At 39.9% G+C, this 13,467-nt stretch overlaps 1 protein-coding gene across 1 annotated transcript in view; it reads left to right on the forward strand.

Moving 5' to 3' along the window:
• LOC131291015 (lachesin) overlaps window positions 1-13,467 on the forward strand; it is a 148,286-nt gene that overhangs the window by 126,112 nt on the left and 8,707 nt on the right. Inside the window, exon 4 of the mRNA XM_058320207.1 lies at window positions 9,575-9,675. Coding sequence (XP_058176190.1) covers window positions 9,575-9,675 — 101 coding nt within the window. The remainder of the gene's footprint in view (window positions 1-9,574; window positions 9,676-13,467) is intronic.

Here is a 13,467-nt window from a genome sequence, read left to right on the forward strand (position 1 = left end):
TTCTTCATGTATATGCCAACCATCTGGTTGTTGATATTTCGATCAAGCGTGCTTAAATTTATATGCAAAATTCTGAACCCTAAATCGATTTTTGTATCAAGGAAAATAGTTTATAAAATCAGTTATAAGAGTCCACTTGGGTAGTTTACTGAATTTATGCTTATTTTAAAATATATTTGTAAAGCGAAAGCCAATCGATGGCTGGTTCTATGTCTAGAAATGGATTTAATGGATGGCTTTAACAACATTCTGTTGACTGGACCCTCTTGGGCTTAAAGAGATTTTAGATGTTTTAGCAATTATTACTCTAAATATGAGATAAAATAATTAAGCATAAACAACATCGATGAAAAAACTTACTATGGTAAAGCAATAACAAAACACGCGATTAAATACGAATGTATTTGACAAAGTATGCTTAGTATAATTGTACTCTTACTTCACTTATGTAATTGTATGTTGAATTTATAGTAGTTTATAACGTTATGCAAAGACGGAAAAACGACTCAACAAACTCCACCAAATGGACAAAAAACGTCACTGGATTCCACGCTGCGAAGCGACCAATAAATTTCGATACATCCTAACATATGTGGTCCTTCGATACTCTCAACGGAGTCGAGCTTGTGTGGGGTGGTGTCTAACATATGTCTGCGAGAGACACCATCCGCGTGTCGTAAAACTGCATCCATCGAAAATCGAAGCCCGAAACAGAAGACTTAGTTCTCCATTCACTGCGACGACCTTAACAATCCACATGAAAATAAACATGACAAGCATCAGCTTCTTGTTTGAGAGCTTCCAACCAGTAAGTACTTCTGTTAGTCGAGTGTTAAAAACGGCGAATAATACACTACACTACGAAAACTAAGCTCACAGTACTGAAGACAAATATCGGGTTCTTTTATGTGTAGCAGAAACAGGAGGAGAACTGTTCAAAATAAAAGAATATAAATTACCTAGATTCCTGCAAAAGTTTAATTTATCAGATACAACGGTATGTGACGTGGCAATGATTGAAATTCACAATGCATGCTTTTAGACAATAATTAGAGGGTTTGAAACAAAACGAAGCCTCCACGCAACCGAAAATCTATATTCAAAACCAAAGCCGATTTGAAGTGGGCACTGGTTACAATTTCCAACACACATGTATGATTTCCTATTGTTTATAAATCCCACCGTTGTTCGTATGTCATCTGGTCGAATGATAAAATGCCACCAAAGCCACACCGAACGTAAAATAAACTGGACTGTAATTAACGTAATTAATATGAATTCAACTCACTCGGAAAGGTGCATATTTTACACACCCTATTGTAGGTTCTGGGGGTACTAAACAGTGTGACCTTTTAAGCCACGTGTCGGTGTCGTTTTTCCGTTACCCTTCCCGGCTTCCGACTTTCAGCACAGACGGATCGGCGCCGCTCGAGGTGTTGAAGCGTTATCTCCCTTGGTGTAGAATGTTTTCTTATGTTAGCGCGCCAGTTTGCATCGTCCTTTTTTCCTCAGGAGTTTTCCTTTGTCTAGCGTGTGGCAACACTTTCCCGTTTGTGGCACATTTTCGCTTCTTGCTGTTTTGCCCGCACGGTACATTCCTTTTTGGCAGCATATTTTACATCAACGCACAGTAGGAATTATCCTTGCAATTGGTAGAATCAAGCTCATCTTTCCAATCCTAGGGTTTGAATTTATTTAATTTTGAAAGCAGCTCAAGAACATAACACTTTCTCTTACTTTCAGATTTTCATTTCAAATATTAACTTTTGTGTTACTGGTAATATTTATGGATGCTTACAGTAATGAGTTCATAGTACCAACTTTACAATTATGTTAGGATTTGCTTCATCATGGGAAAGAAATGGTGATACCATTTTTTTAAACAAATTAACAAGATTTAATCATATACTAGAGTTTATGTTCAGTTCAAACACTTTTTTCATGCTGCAACATTAAATAAATAGAAAACATTTATGTTTTGAACGACCACGTCTTCCTTTCATTGTGCGTTCTTGTCTATGTTTATATTTTTGGCCTCTAGATAATATTTTTGATGATTATTTTTAATTTTTTCAAAGTATTTGTTAATTACGTTATCATCCTACCTCCCAAAATAACAAATTTTAAGTGTATTCAATTATTTAAAACAATCACAAATCCATTTAACAATCAGAATTTATTTTTTTTATTCCTTGGTTGTTTTATCTTAAGTAACATTATTGGTGTTATTTAATTATTTTAAAAAAAGTAGTCAAATTTACAGTTCATATTTTGCAAACTCGTTTTGTCTGTTACTTTCTTTAAACTTTGTCATCGTTTCTGCTCGCACACACTGTGCAAACGTCTCGGTTTGTCTTTCCAAGCGACGGCGTTCGATTTTCGGTGGCCCAATTCGGCAAGACATCGCATCGGAAAACCCTTCCCCCTCCCCCTTCGGGATCGGGCTTTTCTCGAAAAGCTTGCGTGAAAGACAGTGTTTTGTTCGCCCCGTTCGTTAACTATTACCGGCAAACCATTTCTTGTCCGACATTGAATTCTATAACGGGGATTTTTTGTTATCCTTGTTCCCTTTGTCGTTGTTGTATGTTTGTTTCACTTCCGTTGTTGAATATTTCACGCCGGCGACAAGCGAGTAAAAATCTGAACACTGGTACGGTTCACTGCCGTCCACCATGTCCTAGCGTTTATTCTCCGCTGTACGGATGCTTTTAGCCGTTTTTCTCTGACATTTTTTGTTTCCGTTCCAAGGTTTTTTTTCCTGATTGGTTGTCTCACTTATCCACTCCCGACGAGCACCAGCAAGCACCGTTTAATCAGCGACCAGAACCAGCGCCCCGCAAAATGGAACCTTGGCGTGAGTTTAGTTTAGCAGCACCATTTGCGGTCCATTTTCCGACTTTTCGCACCAGTCTGGCGACGGATTCTGCGGTGGTTTTTTCCCTTCGCTTCTTCGCCGCAACTACGACTACCGTTTTCGTTACCGGTTTCGCCTCGCTCGCTTATTTCATCCGAGAGTGTCTTGCCCGGAGGTGAATTGGAAAAACGGGAAACGTCCGTTCGCAGTGTCTGGCGCGAGCGTCGTGACCAGTCCGAAAGCGATCGCCGGGCGCCACCAAATTCAGCCCGGCCAGGATAATCTCCATTTATTACAGAAACAAAACACGTATTAACTTCATCCCCGTCTCCGTCTATCCGTCCATCAGAGCCTTTCCGCACACCCTTTGGGATCGCATAGCGTTAGTTGGGATGTGAGACGTCACGGACAACAATTTCCCTCAGGTATTACATTGCGTTCGACAAACTCGTCAATAGTTTGCCCAAGCTGCGAAGGATAGGAAGCGAAGGAATTAACCACAAAATTAAAGTTACTAACTGATTACTTACCCATTCATGCGAGAAAGAGCAACAAGATATGAGGTTTCTATTTGAATGTTGAAATTTTGCATAATGGATGTAAAACAAAACTATCCGAAATCAAATTTTAAGTTAAATAAAAAATTAAGTTACTTTCTTATGGAGAAGTAATCAAACTAAATGGACAAAATGCATTTTATGTAATAAATCGTTCATTATAGTACATGTCGTTGCCTAACGTGCCATGTAGTGACCGAAGTGATAAAGTTCCCATCTCGAAATTTGTTTTTCTTTTTGCTCAATGGTTTTGATCCAATCCAAGTATATAACTGTGATAATTGTTTGTATATCTTTGCACATATCTTTTATAAGATTGAAAGGCAATTAATGCTAAAAGAAACTTGATAACTATGAGGGAAAACATCTACATTTAAAAATAAAGTAACAAGAGAAAGTGCCCACTTCGACATACAAAAACTGTTAACGTTTTGATAAATTATATGGTTGTTTGCTTCCTCCTTGACCTATTGGGTATGTTTATTGATTCTTTTATACTTCTTTAGCATTATTTTAGGTATTCTCACACTATAGAATTTTGTTTTTGTTTGTTTTTCAATCTCTTAACAAATAGTATCTTTTATGGAATTCAAACTGTAGTCAAAATCAAAGCGTGTGAATACATTCTTATGGAATTAAATCGTACGGAATTGATGAAGAATTGCTCTTGCCGGGGTAGGAAACAGTTGCATATATGAACACTAAGTTCATCCTCAAAATAAAAAAGAACACAAGGGTAACCATCACGGATGTCTTGTTTAACACTTCAGCTTTTATTTTTAGATCAAATTTTTCGTTTGATATCAAGGGCACATTGTAATGTTTACTACATGAAACATGAAGTGAGTACTTTCTTCTATTTTTCTAAATGGATAAACTAACCCTATGGGAAATTTATAAAGGATATGTAGAAGAAAATATAAAAAATAATTAGATTGGAAAATTAAAACAAAACTATTGAGCAAAACTAAAAAAAATTAACGCATCGACTACAAGCAAACAAATGTCGTTCGACTATACTTTGAACAAATAATTGTAGACATTTCGATTGAGAAACCTTTGGAAGCAACGCTGAAACATGCCAGGTTAAGCGTAGGTGTGTCGCAGGAAGATAATAAGATTGGCCACGATGGCGAGAAGTTATTTTTTTTCAGCTGCTACCCCCACTCCCTACCCTCGCAAGCATAAATCCCGCTCCGCAAAACCGTGCCGGAAAGTATCCGAACAGCGTCGGAAGCATCTGTTGCCGGTGGCGGGACGAGACTAAGTGCCCCGGAAAAGTCGGCAACACCCGTGAGCATTAACGGCAGCCTTTCCACTCGCTCCCGACGCTCCAATTAAAAGCGTCCTAATTTCTCGGCCCGCCCCCCTCCGCCACTGCCGTCCCGATTATTCCGCTGGAAACATAAATCGGACGCCAGTAAATTATAGATAATTAAATACAGTTTAATGTTTCAATTACTTTGCACTGCCCCCTGCACACCGACGGAATTTTCAATGTGCTGATGAGGGCTCCATTCTAAAGTGGCTCCTTCAGATGCTTCCTGCCCGATAGTCTGTTTAGTCTTTCGCAAAATGGAAGCGAACAAAGTACACAACAGCACTGGAGAGCTGCTGGATTAGCAAACCGACGCCGGAGCAGGACCGGTACCGGACGTATGGTAACTCAATTAGGTGTGGACGTCTTGTATCTTTGATGCCTTTGATGGTTCACGATATGCCCATAAGTGTCGTTCTGATTCTTCAATTGAGTCTTACTCCGGCAACATGTTAATTTTCAAATCTTGTAAAAGTAATTAACATAACATGAAAATTCTACAAACGCTATCGACTTACTATGTTTTTATAGTTAACTCAATGCCATTTCAAATGTTGTTTAGTTTCGTTTAAATTAGTCTCATAAGTTCATGAACTATTTCTAAAACATACTTTTTTCACACTTTTACCTGAATTTGGTTTTCAATAATATCGAAATTGAACTGTGATTACACCCTACCGAGAACTTCCTCACGTATTTATTATAATTGTCTCCTGACTTTATGAATATTTTTTCTGAATCCCACGATACACATCGTCATACAAGTATTTTTTCGGAATACGATATAAAGACAACATAAAGGGATTGAAGGAAAATTCATAATTCCTCTGTCCTGTTTTTTTTTATTTTCTTTCATATTTTGTAGCTGTCCAATCCGCAAATGATAACCGTTTACTAATGATATTTTCGACAAAAATTTAGTGGTGTAGATCGGTCCTTTGGCCTAAAACTGTTGTAAATTGAAGTGAAAGTGGATGTAAATATTGTAAACAACATGAAACAAATAAGAAAATGGAATGTGAAAAACAGTAACACCATTTATACAAGAAGCCTATTCCTTCGATGGAGACGCCTAGTAACTCATAAACTGTTATGACGGTTTAAGACACAAACTTCTATAACTTTTCAATGCGGGCTTTTCCGAATGCACATAGCGCAAATTTCGATTTACCATATTTCGATTTATCATAAGTTATATTTTGTTAAACAAAAAAAAACTTGATATATAAAATATTATTTTTGTTTCAAAGAAAAATAAAATGTCTCTTCAAATATAAGAGTGGGATTAGAATTGCAAAAGTCATAAATATGGAAAGATTAACATTTTTGTTTTACTTCTGTTGGTGTTTTCACCACTTTAGAATTTAAGCACCTGAACCTCAGAGAACTGGTTGGACTTAGTGACATATTTTGGGTGTTTCTCAGTTTGGTCGTATAGTTTGAAGCAACACTGTTTGGTAAATGTTATACATACGTAGGTTTTCTCTCTTCGATCCCAGCAAATGGGCATGGTACTTTGACATATGCTTTTTTGACACCAACAAAATCGTTAGCACAGTGTTCAATCCCAATCGAAATTTTTCATTGTTTTACAACGCTGTTTACATAATCTATTACCTTTTCCTTTGGTAGGCATCTTGAAGGCTCGTTTATAGAGTGTGTTTTCCTTTTTTAAATAATCGTATACAAAATTATGAAAACAGAAAACGCGAACAAAATAGATTCAACCGTTTTTCGGTTTATGTATTTTTTTTTACATTCACTGGCAAGCTAAAGTAATGCGGACGGCAACTTTTCGGCAGGATCACAAAGCGGCGCTTATCGTGACCGAACCTGGCGCACCACACCTGACTAATTACCTTTCCCGTGGCACGAACCCACGGGAGAGGGGGGGGAGAGTGGGAGGAAGCTCGGCGAGAGGGGGGGGGGGGGCTCGGTTGAATTTAATTATTCGCCAACAGATTTTCCCACCCTTCCTCTCCCGGTGGCGTGGGGCAAATGAGTTGGGGGCTGGGGAGAAAACTTTGTGCCGGCAACATATTCGCAACTATTTTTGCACCAGACTTTTTTTCTGTTTTTTGTTTGAAAAAGGGCTTCCAGGGTTCATTCGCGATAAAAGGCGGAGAGGGTAGACGGTTGCCAGTAGTGGAGTACGGCTTTTGGCAGATGACATCGTGCCAACGGGTCGACACGGGACGCTTCCGGGACACAATGCGACAATGCGAGCGCTTTCGTCCGCCTTTGCAGGAAGGTTTTCCATCAAACCCTGAGATGGACGGAAGAGGACGATGGCCCGTTTGCGGATAGGGTCATAAACTGGCGCGACGTTTCGACACGCTCCAACAACTTGTAACCGACAGCAAAAAAAAAAACCCCTGCAGAAAAGCCGAAAGGCAGACCGGCGAAGTGTCGCACTTCACAGTCAGACGGGAGATGTTTTCCCTTCGCCGGAGGAAAATATTTTACCAGCCTCGCAAGCTGCAGCAAACGTTCGTAATGTGTTGTCAAGCCCGGCGCTCAGTGAACATATCACTTTGTCAGCCTAATTATAAAACAATATATCTTGCGCCGTTGTAGTGTGGAAAAACCGGTTGACCCTCCGCCGATGCCATTGCCGGTGAATGTTGTGTACGTTATTATTTTTTTCCCCCCCGCACCGGCGACTACATTCTTCGTCCTTCATGCAAAAGTAGGATGCCACGTCTTTGTTCGGCATTATGCGGAAAATCCTGCCCTTGCCGGGAGGTGGGTTGGAAACCGGGAAAATTTATTTATCATCGTCAGCTGTCTCGCCATTTTGTTTGGTTCTCGTCCACGGGCTCCGTGTTTGCCACCGTGCGACAACTCCATTTTCGGCCCTAGACTGGCTGGAAGGGACCACCACCTCCTCCACCACAGCCTCCTATGACCCAAACGCCATCTTAGTTGACCGGTTTTCGGCAGACGACGAACCGGGCAGATGGAAAAATAAACCGGAGGTGGAAATCCGATGATCGGATTAGCGGATCATCGACGGGTCGGTCGTCTCGACTGTGGTGTCGACTTTCCTCCGCCCCGGGGGACGCCGCTACGATGCCGATGCGCTCTGGAGAAGGATACATTGGAAGGATATTAATAGCAATTAGTATAATCTAGTCGAAGAAAAGTGGCATTAGTGTTCCGTTGCGCCACTGCGGAACTACGGGGCTCTCCATTAAGGGCGGTAATGATACGCCCTCTATTGCCCAATGTGCCACTTTGTTTTCCTTTTCTATTCTACGGTTTCGCGCATCTCTTTCTTTTTATTTGTCGCTACGCTTTGGACACTTGACTACATTATGATGAACTTTAATCGACGTAGCATTGACCCACGCTAGGGTATTTCTTCTGTCACTTCAAGAAAAGAAACTGTTGCAAATGTAACGCCACGCTACAATTTGCTCTTCGTTCTATCTTTTTAACGATACATTGTACAATGTCACATTGAAGTTGAAATTAGGTCGTAGATTTCGTCACTTTGCAAATTTCCGACAATTAAAATACCTTACTGCCTTGGTTTAATCAGTTATTAATTGTGTTACTTATTTACTTAAGTTTTTTGTACACTAAAAACTCAACCATTACTTATTCGTCGATTCTGAAACTTTCCACACATTAAGTTTCAGCACCGCAAATGTTGTTGAAGATTTGTTTGATCACTATTTTATGATAAAATTATCTACATTTCACAGTAGAAATCTCAGTTTTACTACACTCTCTCTCGTAAATGTCGCGTTCAAGTTGAAACGAGGTCGTTTTACGACAACTAAAATACCTTACTGCCTCGGTTCAATTAGGTTTTAGTTGTGTTACTTATTTACTAGATGTGATTATTAAGTAGAAGTCAAATACATGAAAATCGAACAATATTTAGGTTTTGTTATCTTTTTACTTACAGCAGAGAACCACATGATCCTTTAAAACTGACTATTCCTTCGTTCACCTCCCCTGAAATATTGTTTTGTTTACAGTTACTGGCAAGTAACAAGGGTAAATTATAACGTTACCAAATAATAAAACATTAATTTATTAGTCATACGTATCAGAATGCCTGATGCAAAATAATGACTAGTTTCACTTCTTTTCAATTATTTTTCCAGTTTATGAAGTGTTTTCGAGGTATCTTTTTTACTTTGAAGTAACTGTTTAATTTAACATTTATATGGAAAAATGGTTTTTGCTTTCCTTTAAATAAAACGATAGTATATGACGAACCCAGCTAATTGGCGCAAATTAGAAATAAATTAATGCAATAGTCAATAATTGATGAAAAGGAACGAATTGTTAATAATAAAAGCAATTCTGAAAAGTAAAAGGCAATTTGGTAAGAAGCAATGACTTATGACACAAAAATCATCAGAGATTCAGATAAATAGCACAACACAAACGTCAAATTTAAACTTAAAATCAAGTGAAAAAGTGCAGCTAATGTACTTAATTATAAAGTATGACACCCGACACTTTTTCAGTGTTTAGTTTTGATTTATAGTCACTTATAATCACATCATGAAAATGTGTTCCGAACGGCTCAAAGCCTTTATATTCCTCAAAACTTCCATAATCTTAATACTTTCTGAAATATTTGCAATGCAAGGACATCTTAATGAAACCTTTGCTTTAGAATTAAATCGTTAAACGACTTTTCAAGTGGTTTAAAAAGCTAAAAAATATCGAAGGGACTTCTTTGGAAAAGTTAAATAAAACAAGTTATCAAAATTCCGTATAATTTAATGTGCTAGTGTTGGTAAAGCAAATCTTCTATCCCTCACAGCACGAGACACCTACCGATGAGACATGGTTTAATAAACAAAGTGTGTTTCTTTTCAGCTCGGCTATCTGGACGTAGTCATTCCGCCGGACTTCATCGCCGAAGACACCTCGTCGGACGTCATCGTGCCGGAAGGAAGCTCGGTGAAGCTCACCTGCAGGTAAAGGGATGCACCGAGTACATAAAACAAACATAAGAACAGCATGCATCCACCTACCCGAAACCACGAACGCTTTGGCTAACGAAACTAACGGAATATGGTATGGTAGAGGGAAAGGGAAGATCCCTCGATGATTGGCGCTCGAATCCTTCGTTTCAGTTCCGTCCTGTGGTTGTTCGCGTTTCTGGTAGTAAAAGCCGGGAGGGTTGGACATTGTTTCAATCATCTTTTACTAGGTTCCACTCGATACAACTCCCCCGTGCCGATTTGCGCCCAACATCATCTACCTGACCGGAATCAGGCGGGGGTTGAAATCCTAGAGCACGTCATTAATCTTGACCCCATCATCGTTCCCCGATGACGGAGGCAAAACAGGAGATACACCTGAAAAGCTACCGGGAGCTGCTGGGAACAGGGCAGAAGCAGCAGGCGGAACCGTGGAGTGTAGTGTAATTTTTCACTTTCCGTTCGAAATGAAACTTCATTCATCTCGACGTATTCAATTCTCGAGTCCTTCCGATCCGATGGCGCGCCTTCCGGAACGAAACCGGCGGAAATCCCGTCCGAGCGGCCGGTGATAAATGAAAATAAAAATATAAATGACACACTTGCGCGCCCGGTCGTACGCAATTAGGTGCGGGCGGTCTACGGTTGGCCGGAAAGGGAAAGGGGGAAAACGGGAATAATAGGGTACGGTTGCGCAGCAAGCAGCATTATCTTTGGCGAAGCACTTTGGCGGGTTTATCTTGTACGAGGAAACCGGAAGCATCATGCAACGAAACCTCAACACCTGCAACCGGAAAAAAGGAAGGAAATTGATCGCGACTGAGACGCGCTAGAGAAAAAGAAATATTGTATCGTGGTGTTGGTTAGTAGGCGTCAAGAAACTTGTGCTTTAGTTGAAACAACAGACACAGCTTCTGCTTCATTCGATGCTGTTTCATAAATTTTAGCACACTTCGTGCAAAGAGCATCTTTTGCTACGCAGTTAGACTCATTTAGAGCATTTTTGATCAATCCATTACCAACTATCAAACTAAGAAAATTATGATTTGCGTTTAATATTTCAAGCATTTATTTAACATTAAAGAGTAGCTTTCATCACTCACAAGAAATCCTTCCGAGGGAGGAATATGACACAAGTGATAATGAACAAACGTTCCTTTGAAACGGTTACACAACGGGATATGATAAAACAGTCAAGCAGACGTTTCAAATTTGTCATCAATATCTCGATAATTTGTGTTGGTTTTGATAAACGATGATAAAATATAAAAACTGAGTTAAAATTATGAAAAAAGACAAAAAGAAACCCAAATGGCGCCACTGAAGTATGAAAAAAGGTTGGTACTATAAATGAATGTAGTCAAGTGTCGCAAAGCAACAATTTAATGTGATGTTCAAAAAAGCTATGTCTCTTATGGTTTAGCATTGCTTCAGTCGCCTTCTTTCTATCCGATTGGTAAAGCATCTTCCCTTAAAAAACATGTATGTCGAAAACGGGCAAATTCAGGCAGATCAATTTTGCCAGCATACACACACGGTAATTATTCTTTAATGTATTTCACACACATGCTAATTACACTTATAAAACGCAATTGATTTATTTTGGAAAATCGGCTTTATTAGTTCACATCCGTAGGATCCGTGTAATGAGTTCACTTTAAAATTATCTTCTTTATTTTTAGTAACGGTTGACGTTGCGATTGCAAAATCGTGTAAGAGCTTGGAGTCAATTTGTGTTATATTGTCAGATAGCCCCACAAAAATGAAGTTCGATTTCATTTCCCAAACCTATTCATTACCTAACTTACAATTATCTGAACATTAACTTACCTTTAACAAGCTAACTATATTTATATTATTTATAGCGTTTCTCATAATCCCTAAAACATGATTTTATTTTTCAGATGTTGCTCAATGTAATAACTTTTTAGCGCATATTTTTGTTTTAGATTTATAAATTACAGTTTTTTTTATTTAGATGTAGCTTTATATTTTAAGTAAAATCTTGGTTTATTAAATATCCAGCTGGTTTTGAGATTTTAAATTCAATTTTTTCTTTTTGGATTCTTCTAATTTGTTAAACATTCAAAAGCACACCGTTAAGTCCACTCCTTTGGTTTTTACTCTTCCCGTCGTAAAACATTCACTTATCGGGGATTTTTGTAATATTATAATTGGTAGCCTGTCCCGGTTACCTTTGCAGACTGTTCCCGAAGTGGCAATTGAAAAATATTCGATAAAGAAAAAAGAAAAAAAAAGTGTGAAAAGCCTGCGCGCTAGGGACGATTCAAATTAGCCACTTTTATCGAGTTTGATGAAACAACCGGTGAAGCTGGGTTTGATTTCGAGAGCCGAATTGTAGCGGATGTGTGTCGGTACAGCCACCGGGCGGGCCCCTGTTTCCACGCTGAGCCTCGCCGTACTCCGGCTCCGGCAAGTGTCTATCCGGCGCTGGAATGTTCGCTGCATTCCCGAATGCAAATTGGCCACGATCTGACCCAGTTGGGGGAAAACTAGGCAATTAAAAACTTCCGCAGCGCTGAACTTCGGCCCTCCCCCACTTCCCCCTCCTGGGTGAAGGGGTAAATCATCATCTACAACAAAAAGCCTCCCGTGTGTTGGTGGATGCAGCAGAGGCAGTTGTTTCGCTTCAAAACGGTGATGGTGTGGCCTGCTCGGGCGATGAAACAATCTGCTCACGTATTTATTATTAGAAACTAGTGAAGCATGACGCGGACTAGCCGACAGGATACTCGAGCTCGAGCACCATCCCCCCCCCCCCTATCCCCCAACCCCTACTTTCCCCAAGTGTCTACGTCTTTCATTTCGATTGCAGCTTTGCCGGCTCGGGACACGTTTTATTTTTATGCATTTATCGTTCACTTCGGCCGCGCGTTGTTTGTCCATGTCCTGCACCGGGAAATGGGGGGATGAGTGGGGGGAAACACAAGATGATTTTTTCAACACCTCCCCCCCCTCCTCACATCTGTCGAGTATGGCGTGAGGAGAGGAACAGTCTACACACGTCCCTGATGATGGCTTTTATTTGCACCGAAACAGGGGAAAAAGAAAAACAGCAACAAAACGATTTCGTCTGATTTGTTAACGCAACAAAACCATAAACAAATAAAAAACCCCGGAGCGAAACCACCCGGGTGATGATTGGGACTGGTGGAAAGTTTTTCCACCGGCCATCCGAAGAGGGGGAGGGAGGAGGGGGTGGTCCGGTAGCCACGATTACACCCGGTCCGTTTGTTCGTGCGTGTCTAGTTTGTTGTATTTATCATGCACTAGACTTCGTTAGCTGATAGAATAAAAGTTGGTATATAAATTATCCACCGTTCGCTAAATACACATAGCGCGCGGCGCCATGAGCACAACGGAGTTTGGCGTTACTTTCCTTGTTTTTTTTTCCACCATCCACCAGCGTTTGAAAGGGTGCGCCTCTTTTGTTTTCACTCCTCTTTTTGGTTTTTTGCACGCAGGATGGCTTTTCCATGACCGCCGGCATGGGTTTTAAAATTGTATTTGCTCGTTTTGCTAACTGTTTGCGTAGCAGATTAAACTAGTACGCAGCAGTAACATTATTGACGGGCGGGATGAAAAAATACATTCCAACGAGACAGATGCATGCAGCTAAGCTGTGTTTCGAGGAGAGGAAACGAATGCCAACAAACTTGTTTGGCGTTAGAGAAACTTAACATTAACATACACTTGCTTGTATTGTATTATAGAGGGTGTGTGACAAAGTGTTGCAGCAAATTTGAAAAAGCTCTTTCTAATGTT

The sequence above is a fragment of the Anopheles ziemanni genome, chromosome X, assembly GCF_943734765.1.
Source record: "Anopheles ziemanni chromosome X, idAnoZiCoDA_A2_x.2, whole genome shotgun sequence".
Taxonomy (NCBI): Eukaryota; Metazoa; Arthropoda; class Insecta; order Diptera; family Culicidae; genus Anopheles; species Anopheles ziemanni.